The 12203-nt window shown below is 40.2% G+C and overlaps 1 protein-coding gene across 1 annotated transcript; it reads left to right on the forward strand.

Annotated features, from left to right (window-relative positions):
* Window positions 1–2488: 2488 nt before the first annotated feature.
* Window positions 2489–12168, forward strand: MS3_00004355 (uncharacterized protein). The gene has a single exon (XM_051212264.1). The coding sequence runs from the start codon at window positions 4734–4736 to the stop codon at window positions 6243–6245; it is 1512 nt and encodes a 503-aa protein (XP_051072425.1). The 5' UTR covers window positions 2489–4733; the 3' UTR covers window positions 6246–12168.
* The last annotated feature ends 35 nt before the right edge of the window (window positions 12169–12203 follow it).

The following is a 12203-nucleotide window of genomic DNA, read 5'->3' on the forward strand; positions in this document are numbered from 1 at the left end:
CTAGGTTAAACTATTTGATCCAGTACTGTGATGGTGAAGCTAAAAACACTATTGTTCATTGCGCATTGCTCGAGCCAGAAGAAGGCTATCGTAAAGCACTAGAACTTCTCGAGGAAGCATTTGGTCAGAAGCATATGGTAGCCCATGCATTTATTGATAAGATGCTGAACATCCCTGCCATTAAGGGGACCGATCCATATAATTTAAGAAGGTTGTCTCGTGAGATGCATGTTTGTGAGCTAACACTCACGCAGATGAACTATGTATCTGATCTTAATTCTACAAAGACTATCGAATGCATGTTTTTAAAACTCCCGTTACACCTGCAAAGAGAATGGGTTAAAGTTGCATATAGAATTCTTAAGACAGGTAGAGAACCTTCATTCAAGGACCTTTGCGAATTTGTGAAAGAGCAGTCAGATATAGCTAATACTAGATACGGCCTACTCGTCAACCGCGGTAGTAATAGTGACAATAGAGATGTTGGCGTTTTAAAAAGGAAAATTAGTGCAGATTACAATACAGCAAGGATATCTTATGTGAGTACAAGTGATGATAATGCTCCCTTACGCAGTTCATCTTGTTTGGAGTGCTTCAGTAATCATTCTTTAGATCAATGTCAGAAATTTAAAGACAAGAATGTTAGAGAAAGGAAGGAATTCGTTCTTGGACACAAGTTGTGTAATGTATGTCTGAAGGCAAACCACGTAGCAAAAAACTGTCGACCGCCGAGGTCGTGTGTTGTCGAAGGGTGTGGCTGGAGACACCATACACTGTTACACGAGTTGCGGGGAGAACAAAGGAATACTAATATTGGTGCCTATATCAACACTTAGCTATGTACGGAGAAAAGTGTTGAGCATGTACAGAAACAAGCAGCATTCGCAATAGTGCCTGTACTGGTAAGAAATGGAGAAAAAGTGGCACAGACTTGCGCCTTCTTAGATAGTAGGTCAGATGCCTCGCTTATTACAGAAGATCTAGCTAGAAGGTTGAATTTAGAAGGAGAGCCTAAGACGATTTCATTGAGAACGTTGGATAACCAGTCCACAATTCAGTGTAAAGAGGTCCAACTAGAGGTTTCCTCCTTAGACTCGTCTTCGTCATTTAGAATCCCAAACGTATGGACAGTCGAGAGATTACCTATGTTGCGCAGGACGGTACCAACGGCATCTCAGTTGGCATCCTGGACTCATTTAAAGGACATAAGCTTTCCGAGAGCAGAAGATGAGAACGTCAACCTGTTGATCGGATGCAACACACCGAGTGTACACGAGACGAAAGAGATAAGAACTGGAAAGTCGGATGAACCATCCGCTGTGAGGACTCTGTTAGGTTGGACACTGTTTGGTTCCTATGGGGAACCCTGTAAAAACAATCGTGTAATCAATCACCTCTCAGCTAAAGAGGAATTAGAGGATAAGTTTGAACAGTTGTACTCAACTAAATTCAAAGATCCGTTTAGTCGTACTATATTGATGTCTGTAGAAGATCGTGTAGCACTCAGTGTTATATCAGGTTCAAAGCAAAGGTTGAACGGGCATTATCAAATAGCTTTGCCTTGGAGACACAAAGACAAGTTACCTAATAACAGGAAATTAGCAGAACGTAGACTTAGCTGCTTAAAAGGTCGACTTATTCGGGATAAGAAATTGTTCCAAGACTATGTGGACTCCATGACTCGGTACATAGAACGAGATTACGCTGAAAAGATAAACGATAACCACTCTGATGAACGAATTTGGTATCTTCCTCATCATCCAGTCTTCCACCCCAAGAAGCCTAACAAGTTAAGAATAGTGTTCGATTGTGCAGCTCAGTATGCTGGAACGTCTTTAAACAAGAACCTTTATTCTGGGCCTGATTTAGTCAATAACGTAGTAGATATTTTCACCAGGTTCCGGCAACGACCAGTAGGTCTTACGGCGGACATTGAAGCCATGTTCCATCAAGTAATAGTTCCGCCGCATGATCGAGATGTTCTTAGATATTTATGGTGGCCAGGTGGAGACTTAGAAAAGGAACCCGAGATCTATAGAATGAAAGTTCATCTGTTCGGGGCAACTTCATCGCCATGTTTGCCTTGCAGAAAACGATTTCGGATAATCAAGATAAATTTCCCAAGGCAGTCACGCGAGCAGCTAAAGAGCAATTCTATGTGGACGATTTATTGATAAGTGTAAATACTATAGAAGCCAAACTGACATATTCACACTTTAAAAGACTCCTAAGTTTGGGAGGATTTAACTTAACTAAATGGACTAGTAATAGCGCTGACGTGCTGGAGTTAATTCCAGAAGACCGTGTTGAAGGAAACATTATTGTTTGCGAATCCAACGAGACAAGTAAACGAACTCTGGGAATAGAGTGGAACGTCCGAACAGACGAGTTATTTTTCAAAGGTCATGAATTTCACGGAAACCCAACCAGAAGAAATATTTTATCGTACGTAGCATCTATCTTTGATCCAATTGGGTTTGTAGCCCCAATAATATTACCAGCTAAAGTGGTCTTACAAGATACTTGTCGTCAGAAACTAGACTGGGATGCCGAGTTACCTATAGATTGTCAAGCAAAGTGGAATATTTGGTGTAGACATATAAAAGGGTTAGACCACTTAAGAATACCAAGGTGTTTGAAACCAGGGTTTGAACCATCATCTGCGCAAATTCATTGTTTTGCCGACGCCTCCGAGCTTGTGTATGGTGTTGTTGCGTATATTCGTTATGAAGGTGTTTCTGGTCAGATCCATTGTTCGTTCCTGCTAGCTAAGTCTAGGGTTGCTCCTCTAAAACTTGTCACCATACCCAGAATGGAATTAACGGCCTGCGTTCTGTGTGCTAAGATTGGAAGGCACGTAAGGGAACAGTTAAGTATCCCCATTTCGTCAGTTATTTATTGGACCGATTCGACAGTTGTGCTTCATTGTATAAAAAATACGACTAAAAGGTTTGAAAGGTTTGTGAGTAACAGGCTAGAAACTATACATGAGCTGTCTACGCCAAACCAGTGGAGATATGTGAAAATCAAATTGAATCCTGCGGATCACGCGTCACGTGGATTATCACTAAATGATAAGGCTAAGTTAAGGGAGTAGCTACAAGGGCCAGGATTCTTGTGGGAGGAAGAAGGCAAATGGCCTAGCCTAGAAAAGGTTGAGAACACTGTAGCCCATGTGCTGAAAGAAGATTTCGAACCCCCAAGATGCAATGATGAGTTTCTAGATCGATTTCGTACGTGTAAGTCGTGGTCTAGGCTTCTAAGGGTATTTTCATACTGCAGACGGTTTGTCAATAATATGTTAAGCAAGAGGAATGGAAGTCATCTAGCCTTAGGTGCACTAGGTGCTGAGGATATCGAAAATTCGAAGAGCGACATAATTATACTAGTCCAAAATATCGCGTTCCTGGACGAGAAAAGAATCCTAAGTAGTTCCCCGTTAATGCCCGGAGATAACGCTTCGAGACAACAAGAAAGTCAGGAAACAATGAACGAGATGGTCAGGAGGAAAAATTTAATCCGTCAAAGTTCTATAAGAAACTTCAACCCCTTTATGTTAGAAGGCAAAATTCGCGTGGGAGGACGTTTGTAGCTAGCATGTTTACACTTTGAAACTAAATATCCGATTATTCTCCCTAATAATCTGTGGCAAGCCCATTTGGCCACTGTATCATCTGTCTATTCATTGTAACTCAGACTCTTAATTCACTATGTTAATTTCGGTGTGTATGATCGAATGCATGTCTGTACATTAACTCTTAAGCTATCCTCCTATTGGTTTCAATGTGCAGATAATCGATAATTTATCCACACCCGATTAACTCGCAAAAATATATATGGGTTTTAAACAGACACACACTCACTCTGTTTCATCGTGTGCTTGCTCACCGTACGCTTGTGGATTTTTATTAATCATTAACAATAAACTATCTCTATAACTGGTGTTCAGGCTTCTCAATAATCTCGAGTAAATTCGCAATTCTACTAGGAGATTAAGCCTACCTAGAATACTCAGTTAACGGGATATTATTTATTGGAGTCAGATATTAAGGACATTAGCCTCTACATATTGGTGACCCGCCTTTAGAACGCGCACCATTTTCCTCCAAAGTCTGCTGCATTCTCCTCAAGCGTATCATAAAGAACTTCATATTGGAATTATTATAATCAATAACAATCCATTGACAGTCATAATAAATTCACTCATAACATTTTCCCTTTGGAATTATTACTGTATATTCTCATATATATACCCAAAGTGACAATTTTTCTTTTCGGTGAGTCTTATATATATTTTTTTTGTTATTTTTGATTTCTTCATATTGTATATTTCAAACCTCAGTTTATTATTATTATTGCTCCTTCGTACCATGTCAGTTGATAATTCGCTAAGCCTATCATCTAAATCTATTTCCGTGGGTGCCATTTCTGTACATTTACCTATTTTTAATCCACGAAAGGCTGAACTCTGGTTTGCTCGCTTAGAAAGCTTTTTTGTTGCAAACAAAATCACAAATCAGAGTACGAAATTTAGTTACGCAAACTCACTGCTGCCGGACGACGTCATTGAACAAGTGCCTGATGTTATTTTTAAGCCGGATCCTGACTCACCATTCGATTGTCTAAAAAGAGAGGTCATTCGTGTCACATCTCTCACCGACTAACAGACAATTGATCAACTTTTAGCCAACGTGGAGCTAGGTGACAATACACCATCACAGTTAAAACGCCACATGACAAACTTATTAGGAAATCGTATAGTAGACAAACGTCTACTATATCAATTGTGGCTCAGACGTCTCCCTCAAAACATTCAACAGATACTTGCAATTGGAGACGAAGACGTCGATTTTGATAGGCTAGCAGACATAGCCGACAGAATTTACGAACGGTCCAAGACTCACCTTGTATCTCAAATCCAATCAAGCTCAGCTGACGAGATCGCCGAGTTACGACGATCAGTTGATACCCTTACCAAACAGATAACTCAGATCCAATTATTGAATGCCTCCCACAGTAAGCGTAGAGGAACATCCACAAGCCGTAGACGACGTAGTCCAAGCACTGCTAGATACAACATTTGTTGGTACCATAGAACATATGGCAAACAAGCTAGAAAATGCACTCCGCCTTGTAACTTTGCAAGCACACAGAAAAAGGGACGTCAAGACCGCAGGTTAATGACGACTGCACTCACTGACCACAACTCTCAAGACAGTCGTCTATTATATGTTACAGACAAAAGAACCGGCACACAGTTTTTAGTCGACACTGGGGCAGAGGTTAGTGTAGTACCACCTACTGCACTCGAGAAAAACACACCTGACCCCAAACTAAAACTAAAAGCTGCAAACAGGTCTGACATCAAGACGTACGGCAGAAGGCGGTTACAATTAAATTTTGGTCCTAAATCTAATTTTTCCTGGAGTTTCATCATAGCGGACGTCCTCGTTCCTATAATCGGCATTGATTTTCTGCAATTCCACAAAATACTGGTAGACGTCAGAAATAGGAAACTTGTCCTTGCCGGACAAAGTAAGGAAATTAGAGGAATTATATCAAATGAGACTTCCATACATTTATTAGTTAAACCTCATCACGAGGATGACAAATACGTCAATTTACTTAATCAGTTTCCAGACTTATTACGACCGAGTTTCAAACACGACAAACCGACGCATACCGTCGTACATTACATAAAGACAGAGGGTCCACCAGTGTTCACACGTCCAAGACGCCTTGATCCCTCTCGTCTGGCTATCGCAAAGAACGAATTCAACAAAATGATTGAGTTGGGCATCATACGCCCCTCCGATAGTCCGTGGGCATCACCGCTCCATATGGTACTTAAGAAAAACTCTTCCGAAGTTAGACCGTGCGGTGACTATAGAGCTCTCAACAGCCGGACCATACCAGATAGATACCCTCTCCCACATTTGCATGACTTCACTCATAGCCTATCTGACGTGTCGATTTTTTCAAAAATTGATCTCGCCCGTGCTTACCATCACATTCCAATTCATCCGGACGATGTTCCTAAAACAGCCATTACTACCCCCTTTGGACTATACGAATTCGTCCGCATGCCTTTCGGATTAAGGAATGCTGCACAAAGTTTCCAGCGTTTTATTGACCAAGTGGTACGGGGCTTACCGTTTGTGTATGCTTACATAGATGACCTACTTATAGCAAGCAAATATGAAAATGAACATCTAACTCATCTGAAGATGCTTTTGAGAAGCTAAATGAGTATGGGTTAGCAGTCAATCCTGACAAATGCGAGTTCGGAAAACAATCCCTCACCTTTTTAGGTCACGTACTTGATAATCAAGGCATTAAACCAGTTCCTGAGGAAACACAAGCTATCAAAAATTATCCTTTGCCTGATTCATTCAAGAAACTACGACGTTTCCTTGGGATGATCAACTTTTACAGACGTTTTATCCCTAAATGTGCAGACTTAGCAAAACCACTAACTGATTTATTAAGGGGACGAGCTAAATCATTAGCAATGACACCGCAAGCAATTCAAGCATTTGATCAGTTGAAAAGCGCTTTAAGCACAGAGGTATTACTCGCACGACGAAAGGTTGATGCACCTTTGGCAATAATGACCGACGCTTCTAACGTAGCAGTAGGTGCTGTACTTCAGCAACGTGTCAATGAACAATGGCAACCCTTTGCATTTTTCTCAAAAAAGTTAAACGCAACGCAAACAAAATATAGCACATTCGGTAGAGAACTGTTGGCTATCTACTTAGCCATCAAACACTTTCGCTACATGTTAGAAGGCAATTCTTTCACGATATATACTGATCACAAACCTCTAACTAAGTCCTTGATGCACAATCATGATAAATACAGTCCGCGCGAAATTCGTCAACTAGAATTCATTTCACAATTTGCAGCTGATATACGCTATATTAAAGGCAATGTAAATGAGGCAGCAGATGCACTATCGAGATTAAATATCAATACCTTCTCGATCCCTGATATAGACTATCAAGAAATGGCAAAGCATCAAAAGCTCGATACGGAGCTACAAAAACTTTTGCAGTCTAAGGAAACGAAATTATTATTCCAAAACATCCCCATAAACAACAAGGACACCTTAACTTGTGATACCTCAACAGGTAAAACTCGCCCTTTTGTACCTTTCGGTATGAGACGAAATATTTTTGAGAAATTACACAATATATCTCATCCAGGTATAAAAGCCACTGTAAAGCTTGTCACAGATAGATTTGTATGGCCAAAAATAAACAAAGACGTACGAAAATGGTCACGGGAATGCGGCCAATGCCAAAAGTCAAAAGTACATAGGCACATCATATCTCCTACCGGAATTTTTCCCGCCGCTAGCGCTAGGTTCGACCATATTCATATCGACATTGTTGGACCGTTACCGGTTTCTAATGGTTACACGCATATATTAACATGTATAGATAGATTTACGAGATGGCCCATAGTTGTTCCGTTAAAAGACACGTCAGCATCAACAGTGGCGAAGAAGCTGGTGAAACACTGGATTACAAACTTCGGTGTCCCTACAACAATTACGACCGACCGTGGAACGCAATTCGAAAGCAAACTATTTCAGCAACTTACAGATACTTTCGGTATAAAGAGAATTAGAACCACTGCTTATCATCCGTCTGCTAATGGAATGATAGAAAGATTCCATAGACAGTTAAAAGCCTCTTTGACGGCCGCACGAGGAGATTACAAATGGGATATCAAGCTTCCTTTGATACTATTAGGCATTCGCTCAACCATCAAACAAGACCTCGGTTGTTGTGCTGCTGAGTTGTACTTTCATTTTAAAAACAATTCCGTTCTTTATTTCTTAGTCGAACATAGATGTTAATCCAATTTTTTTTTGGTACATAAAAACATCAATGTTCTGGATGGGAGCTTATGTGGCAAGCCCATTTGGCCACTGTATCATCTGTCTATTCATTGTAACTCAGACTCTTAATTCACTATGTTAATTTCGGTGTGTATGATCGAATGCATGTCTGTACATTAACTCTTAAGCTATCCTCCTATTGGTTTCAATGTGCAGATAATCGATAATTTATCCACACCCGATTAACTCGCAAAAATATATATGGGTTTTAAACAGACACACACTCACTCTGTTTCATCGTGTGCTTGCTCACCGTACGCTTGTGGATTTTTATTAATCATTAACAATAAACTATCTCTATAACTGGTGTTCAGGCTTCTCAATAATCTCGAGTAAATTCGCAATTCTACTAGGAGATTAAGCCTACCTAGAATACTCAGTTAACGGGATATTATTTATTGGAGTCAGATATTGAGGACATTAGCCTCTACAAGTCACTTTGTTACAGATATGATTATAATGCATCATCATTCGATTAACGCACACGTCGGAGTTACTCAAACTCTGAGTAGTATTCGTGAGAAGTATTGGATTGTTAGAGGATATTCTGCTGTTCGGAAGGTTCTAAAACGATGCTACTTATGTAGAAGACTTTACTCTATGCCATAATCCCAAATAATGGCACCGTTACCGGAATACCGAGTCGAGACTCATTCACCACCCTTTAGTCAAGTAGGTATGGATTACTTCGGACCGTTCTATGCCAAACGAGGTAGAGTTGTCGAGAAACGTTATGGCTGTTTATTCACCTCCTTATCTATTAGGGCTGTTCACATAGAAATGGCCTACTCTTTAGATACGGATTCATTTCTATGTGCATTATCAAGATTTATTGCCAGAAGAGGATGCCCAAAGCGTATTTTTAGTGATAACGGCACAAACTTCTGAGGTGCAGACGCTAGTTTGAGACAGATTATACGTTCCTGGAATACAAATAAAATAGAAAACCACCTTAAAGAACGAGAATGTGAGTGGCGTTTCAACCCACCTAGGTCAAGTCATCGAGGTGGTGTGTGGGAACGCATCATAAGATCTATTAGAAGAATCTTAAGAGTGCTTTTATTCCAGAATGTGTTGACCGATGAAACTCTGCAAAGCTTCTTAACTGAGGCGGAACGGATATTGAATGACAGACCTCTGGTTAAAATGACAGATGACCCTGGTACCCTAGAAGTTCTTACTCCGAACAAGTTGTTACTGGTTTATAAAAAAATATCATTCGATGATGCTTCGGTGGATAAGACGTTATTATACAACAAAAGATGGAAAGAAGCTCAAAAATTAACCACCACATTCTGGAATAGATGGATAAAAGAATATTTACCGACTCTCCAAACAAGAGACAGATGGTTGGACGTACACAGGAACTTACAACCAGGTGACTTAGTCCTTGTTAGTAACGTCAAAGTGAATATTGGTCTATGGCCTAAGGCTATTGTCGAGCAAGTAAGCCATGGCCCGGATGGACGAGTCCACATGGCAAAGTCGAGAACTTCAAAAGAAGAAATCGTCAGAGATGTGCGAAGCCTATGCCTGCTAGAAGAATCCGGTTATCTGACGGCGACGACGACCCTGGACAATGGACGTGGTGCGCGTTTCGGGGGGGGAGTGTAAAATGTGATCGATAGACGAACTCACCAATAATAAACGGAAACACCCATCACCACATTAACTCCTTTTGACCTTGTACTACTGTATCTCTTTATTAACCAATCACAGTTTGATGTTCATTGTAAAACAATATTTACTTGTTGACTCATTTTTCCTATTCTCCGGCTACTGTTCGAAACAGATAAAGTTTATCTAGCCAAATAGCTTGCTTGTTCTGACTTTGGCCAAACCAAGACTCTGTATTCGACGGTCTAAAGAATAGTTCAGAATTAAACCTGTAGGAAATTGCTCCCGACACAATGGAATAAAGGATTTCTTGAAAATATCTTATTTCACTTAGGAAACTCAGCTAGTTTTTTCCACATTTTAAGGGATGCATATAACTGACAATAAGAAGCATTCCTATGGTAACATTGATTTGACGATTATTAGTACTAAATAATTATCGAGCACAGATTTATTTTTGACTTCAAGCTACACTTTAAAGCTAGTAATACTATCCGGTTGCTTAAATAGAAGTTGGCAAAGCAGCAAACAACTGCGCTTAAAGCACTAACTTCAAAGTATCAGGTGCTGGGCTGCAACAGGCATCATCATAAGGAATGGATCTCTATCAAGACCCTGCACAAGATTCAAGAGAGGAAGAACAAGAAGACAGAAATTAACAACAGTCGAAAAAGAACAGAGAAAGTCAAGGCACAGACCACATAAACAGAAACAAACAAGCAAGTGGAGAAGACCACTAGTGCAGAAATATGTGGAAGACCGAGCAACGACAGAGGAAAGGTTTCAGGAGAAGGAAATATGAGACAGCTATATGACACAACGAAGAAACTGGCAGGAAATATGGTAAAGGAGAGAGAAAAGTCAGGGACAAAGAAGGTAAGACAATCAACGAGACTCAAGAACAGAGGAAAAGATGGGTAGAACACTTCGAGGAACTGTTGAATAGACCAGCTCCACTGAACTCATCGGACATCGAAGCAGCACTTACAAACCTTTTAGATGTCACTCCGTGAACGACCGAAGAAATCAGGATGTTCGTCAGATAAATAAAGAAGGGGAAAACAGCACTACCTGAAAGCTTACAGACTGAACCAATAGGTGTCAGATATAGAAGTGACTGCGAAGATATTCTATGTTCTATCCAGGAGGTTTGTGAGGAAGAACAAGTACTGCCGGACTTGAAAGAAGGATATCTCATCAAGATACCGAAGAAAAATCTCAACATGTTGGAGAACTACAAAGACACTACGCTACTATCAATAGCGGAAAAATTTTTCAAGTGTTGTTGAGCCGTAAGAAGATTCAGTAGACGCACAACCTCGAAATTAACAGGCTAGATTTCGTAAGGATTGATCGTGCACAGACAAAAGCGCAACCCTACGGATCATCGTTGAACAATCGATTGAATGTAGTTCATCCTTATATTATCAAATTCCTTGTCTATGAGAAAGCATCTGAGAGTGTGGATAGGAGGACCTTATGTAAAGTTCTTCAACATTATGGTGTAGCTAAAAGGTCGTCAACACCGTTCGGAATTCATACGACGGACTACACTGTAAAGTCGTGGGTGGCGGACAACTCACAGACTCATTCGAAGTGAGGACCGGTGTCTGACAAGACTGCTCACTCTTGCCCCTTATCATTCTTAAGGTGATTGATCGGATCATCAAGACTTCCATATCTCAGTGGAAGCGTGGAATGCAATAGTTAGCTTAGATGTTACTAGAAGATTTGGACTTCGCAGATTGCCTTCTTTTCTATCCCATGCACACACACGAACAAATGTAGGTCGGAACAGCCAGTATAGCAACAGCCTCTATATCAATAGGCTTCAATATACACAAAGGAAAGAGCAACATCCTCTAATACAACACAGAGAACACTAACGCGATCACATTTGATGGGGAAGCTCTGGAAACGTCCAACTACCTGCTCAGCATCATCGATGAACACAGAGGATCTGATGCAGACGTAAAGGAGAGGATCGGAAAAGCAAGAGCAGCATTCTTACAATTGAAGAACATATGGAAATCAAAACAACTGTCAACCAATTGCAAAGTCATAATCTTCAATACGAGTGTTAAGACAGTTCTACTGTATGGAGCTGAAACGTGGAGAACTAATACAACCATAATCAAAAGTGCACAAGTATTAACAAACCATTTACTACACAAGATACTTAATCTCATCAGCAACAATCTATTGTGGGAGAGAAAAAACCAGCCTCGAGCTGAAGAGAAAATTAGGAAAGGCACTGGAAGTGGATAGGACATACATTGAGGAAATCATCAAAGTGCATTATGATACAAGCGCTAACTTGGAATCCTGAAGGGGAACAGAATAGAGGAAGACCGAAGAACACAGTACGTCGGGAATCGGAAGCAGACATGAAAAGGATGAATAGCAACGGAAACAACCAGATAGGATTGTTCAGGAGAAAGTTGGACGAAGAATGCTGGTAGACGGCCTATGCTGCTTCACGAAGTGTAATAGGTGTAAGTAAGTAAGTAAGTAAGAGTAGCGGTCGAATATAGTAATGATTTGATAAATTCATCTTTTTCCAATTAACCTCTAATTAGTAAAAATATATTGATCTTAACGAACTTTTAAAAACATATTCATACAGTTGTGTGTATATAAAAAATATATCAATCTAATATATATATATATATATATA

This window comes from Schistosoma haematobium, chromosome ZW (genome assembly GCF_000699445.3).
Source record: "Schistosoma haematobium chromosome ZW, whole genome shotgun sequence".
NCBI classification, from domain to species: domain Eukaryota; kingdom Metazoa; phylum Platyhelminthes; class Trematoda; order Strigeidida; family Schistosomatidae; genus Schistosoma; species Schistosoma haematobium.

Excerpts from the sequence above, each read along its gene's own strand:
- MS3_00004355 (XM_051212264.1), top strand. The coding sequence starts at position 4,734 with ATGACAAACTTATTAGGAAATCGTATAGTAGACAAACGTCTACTATAT.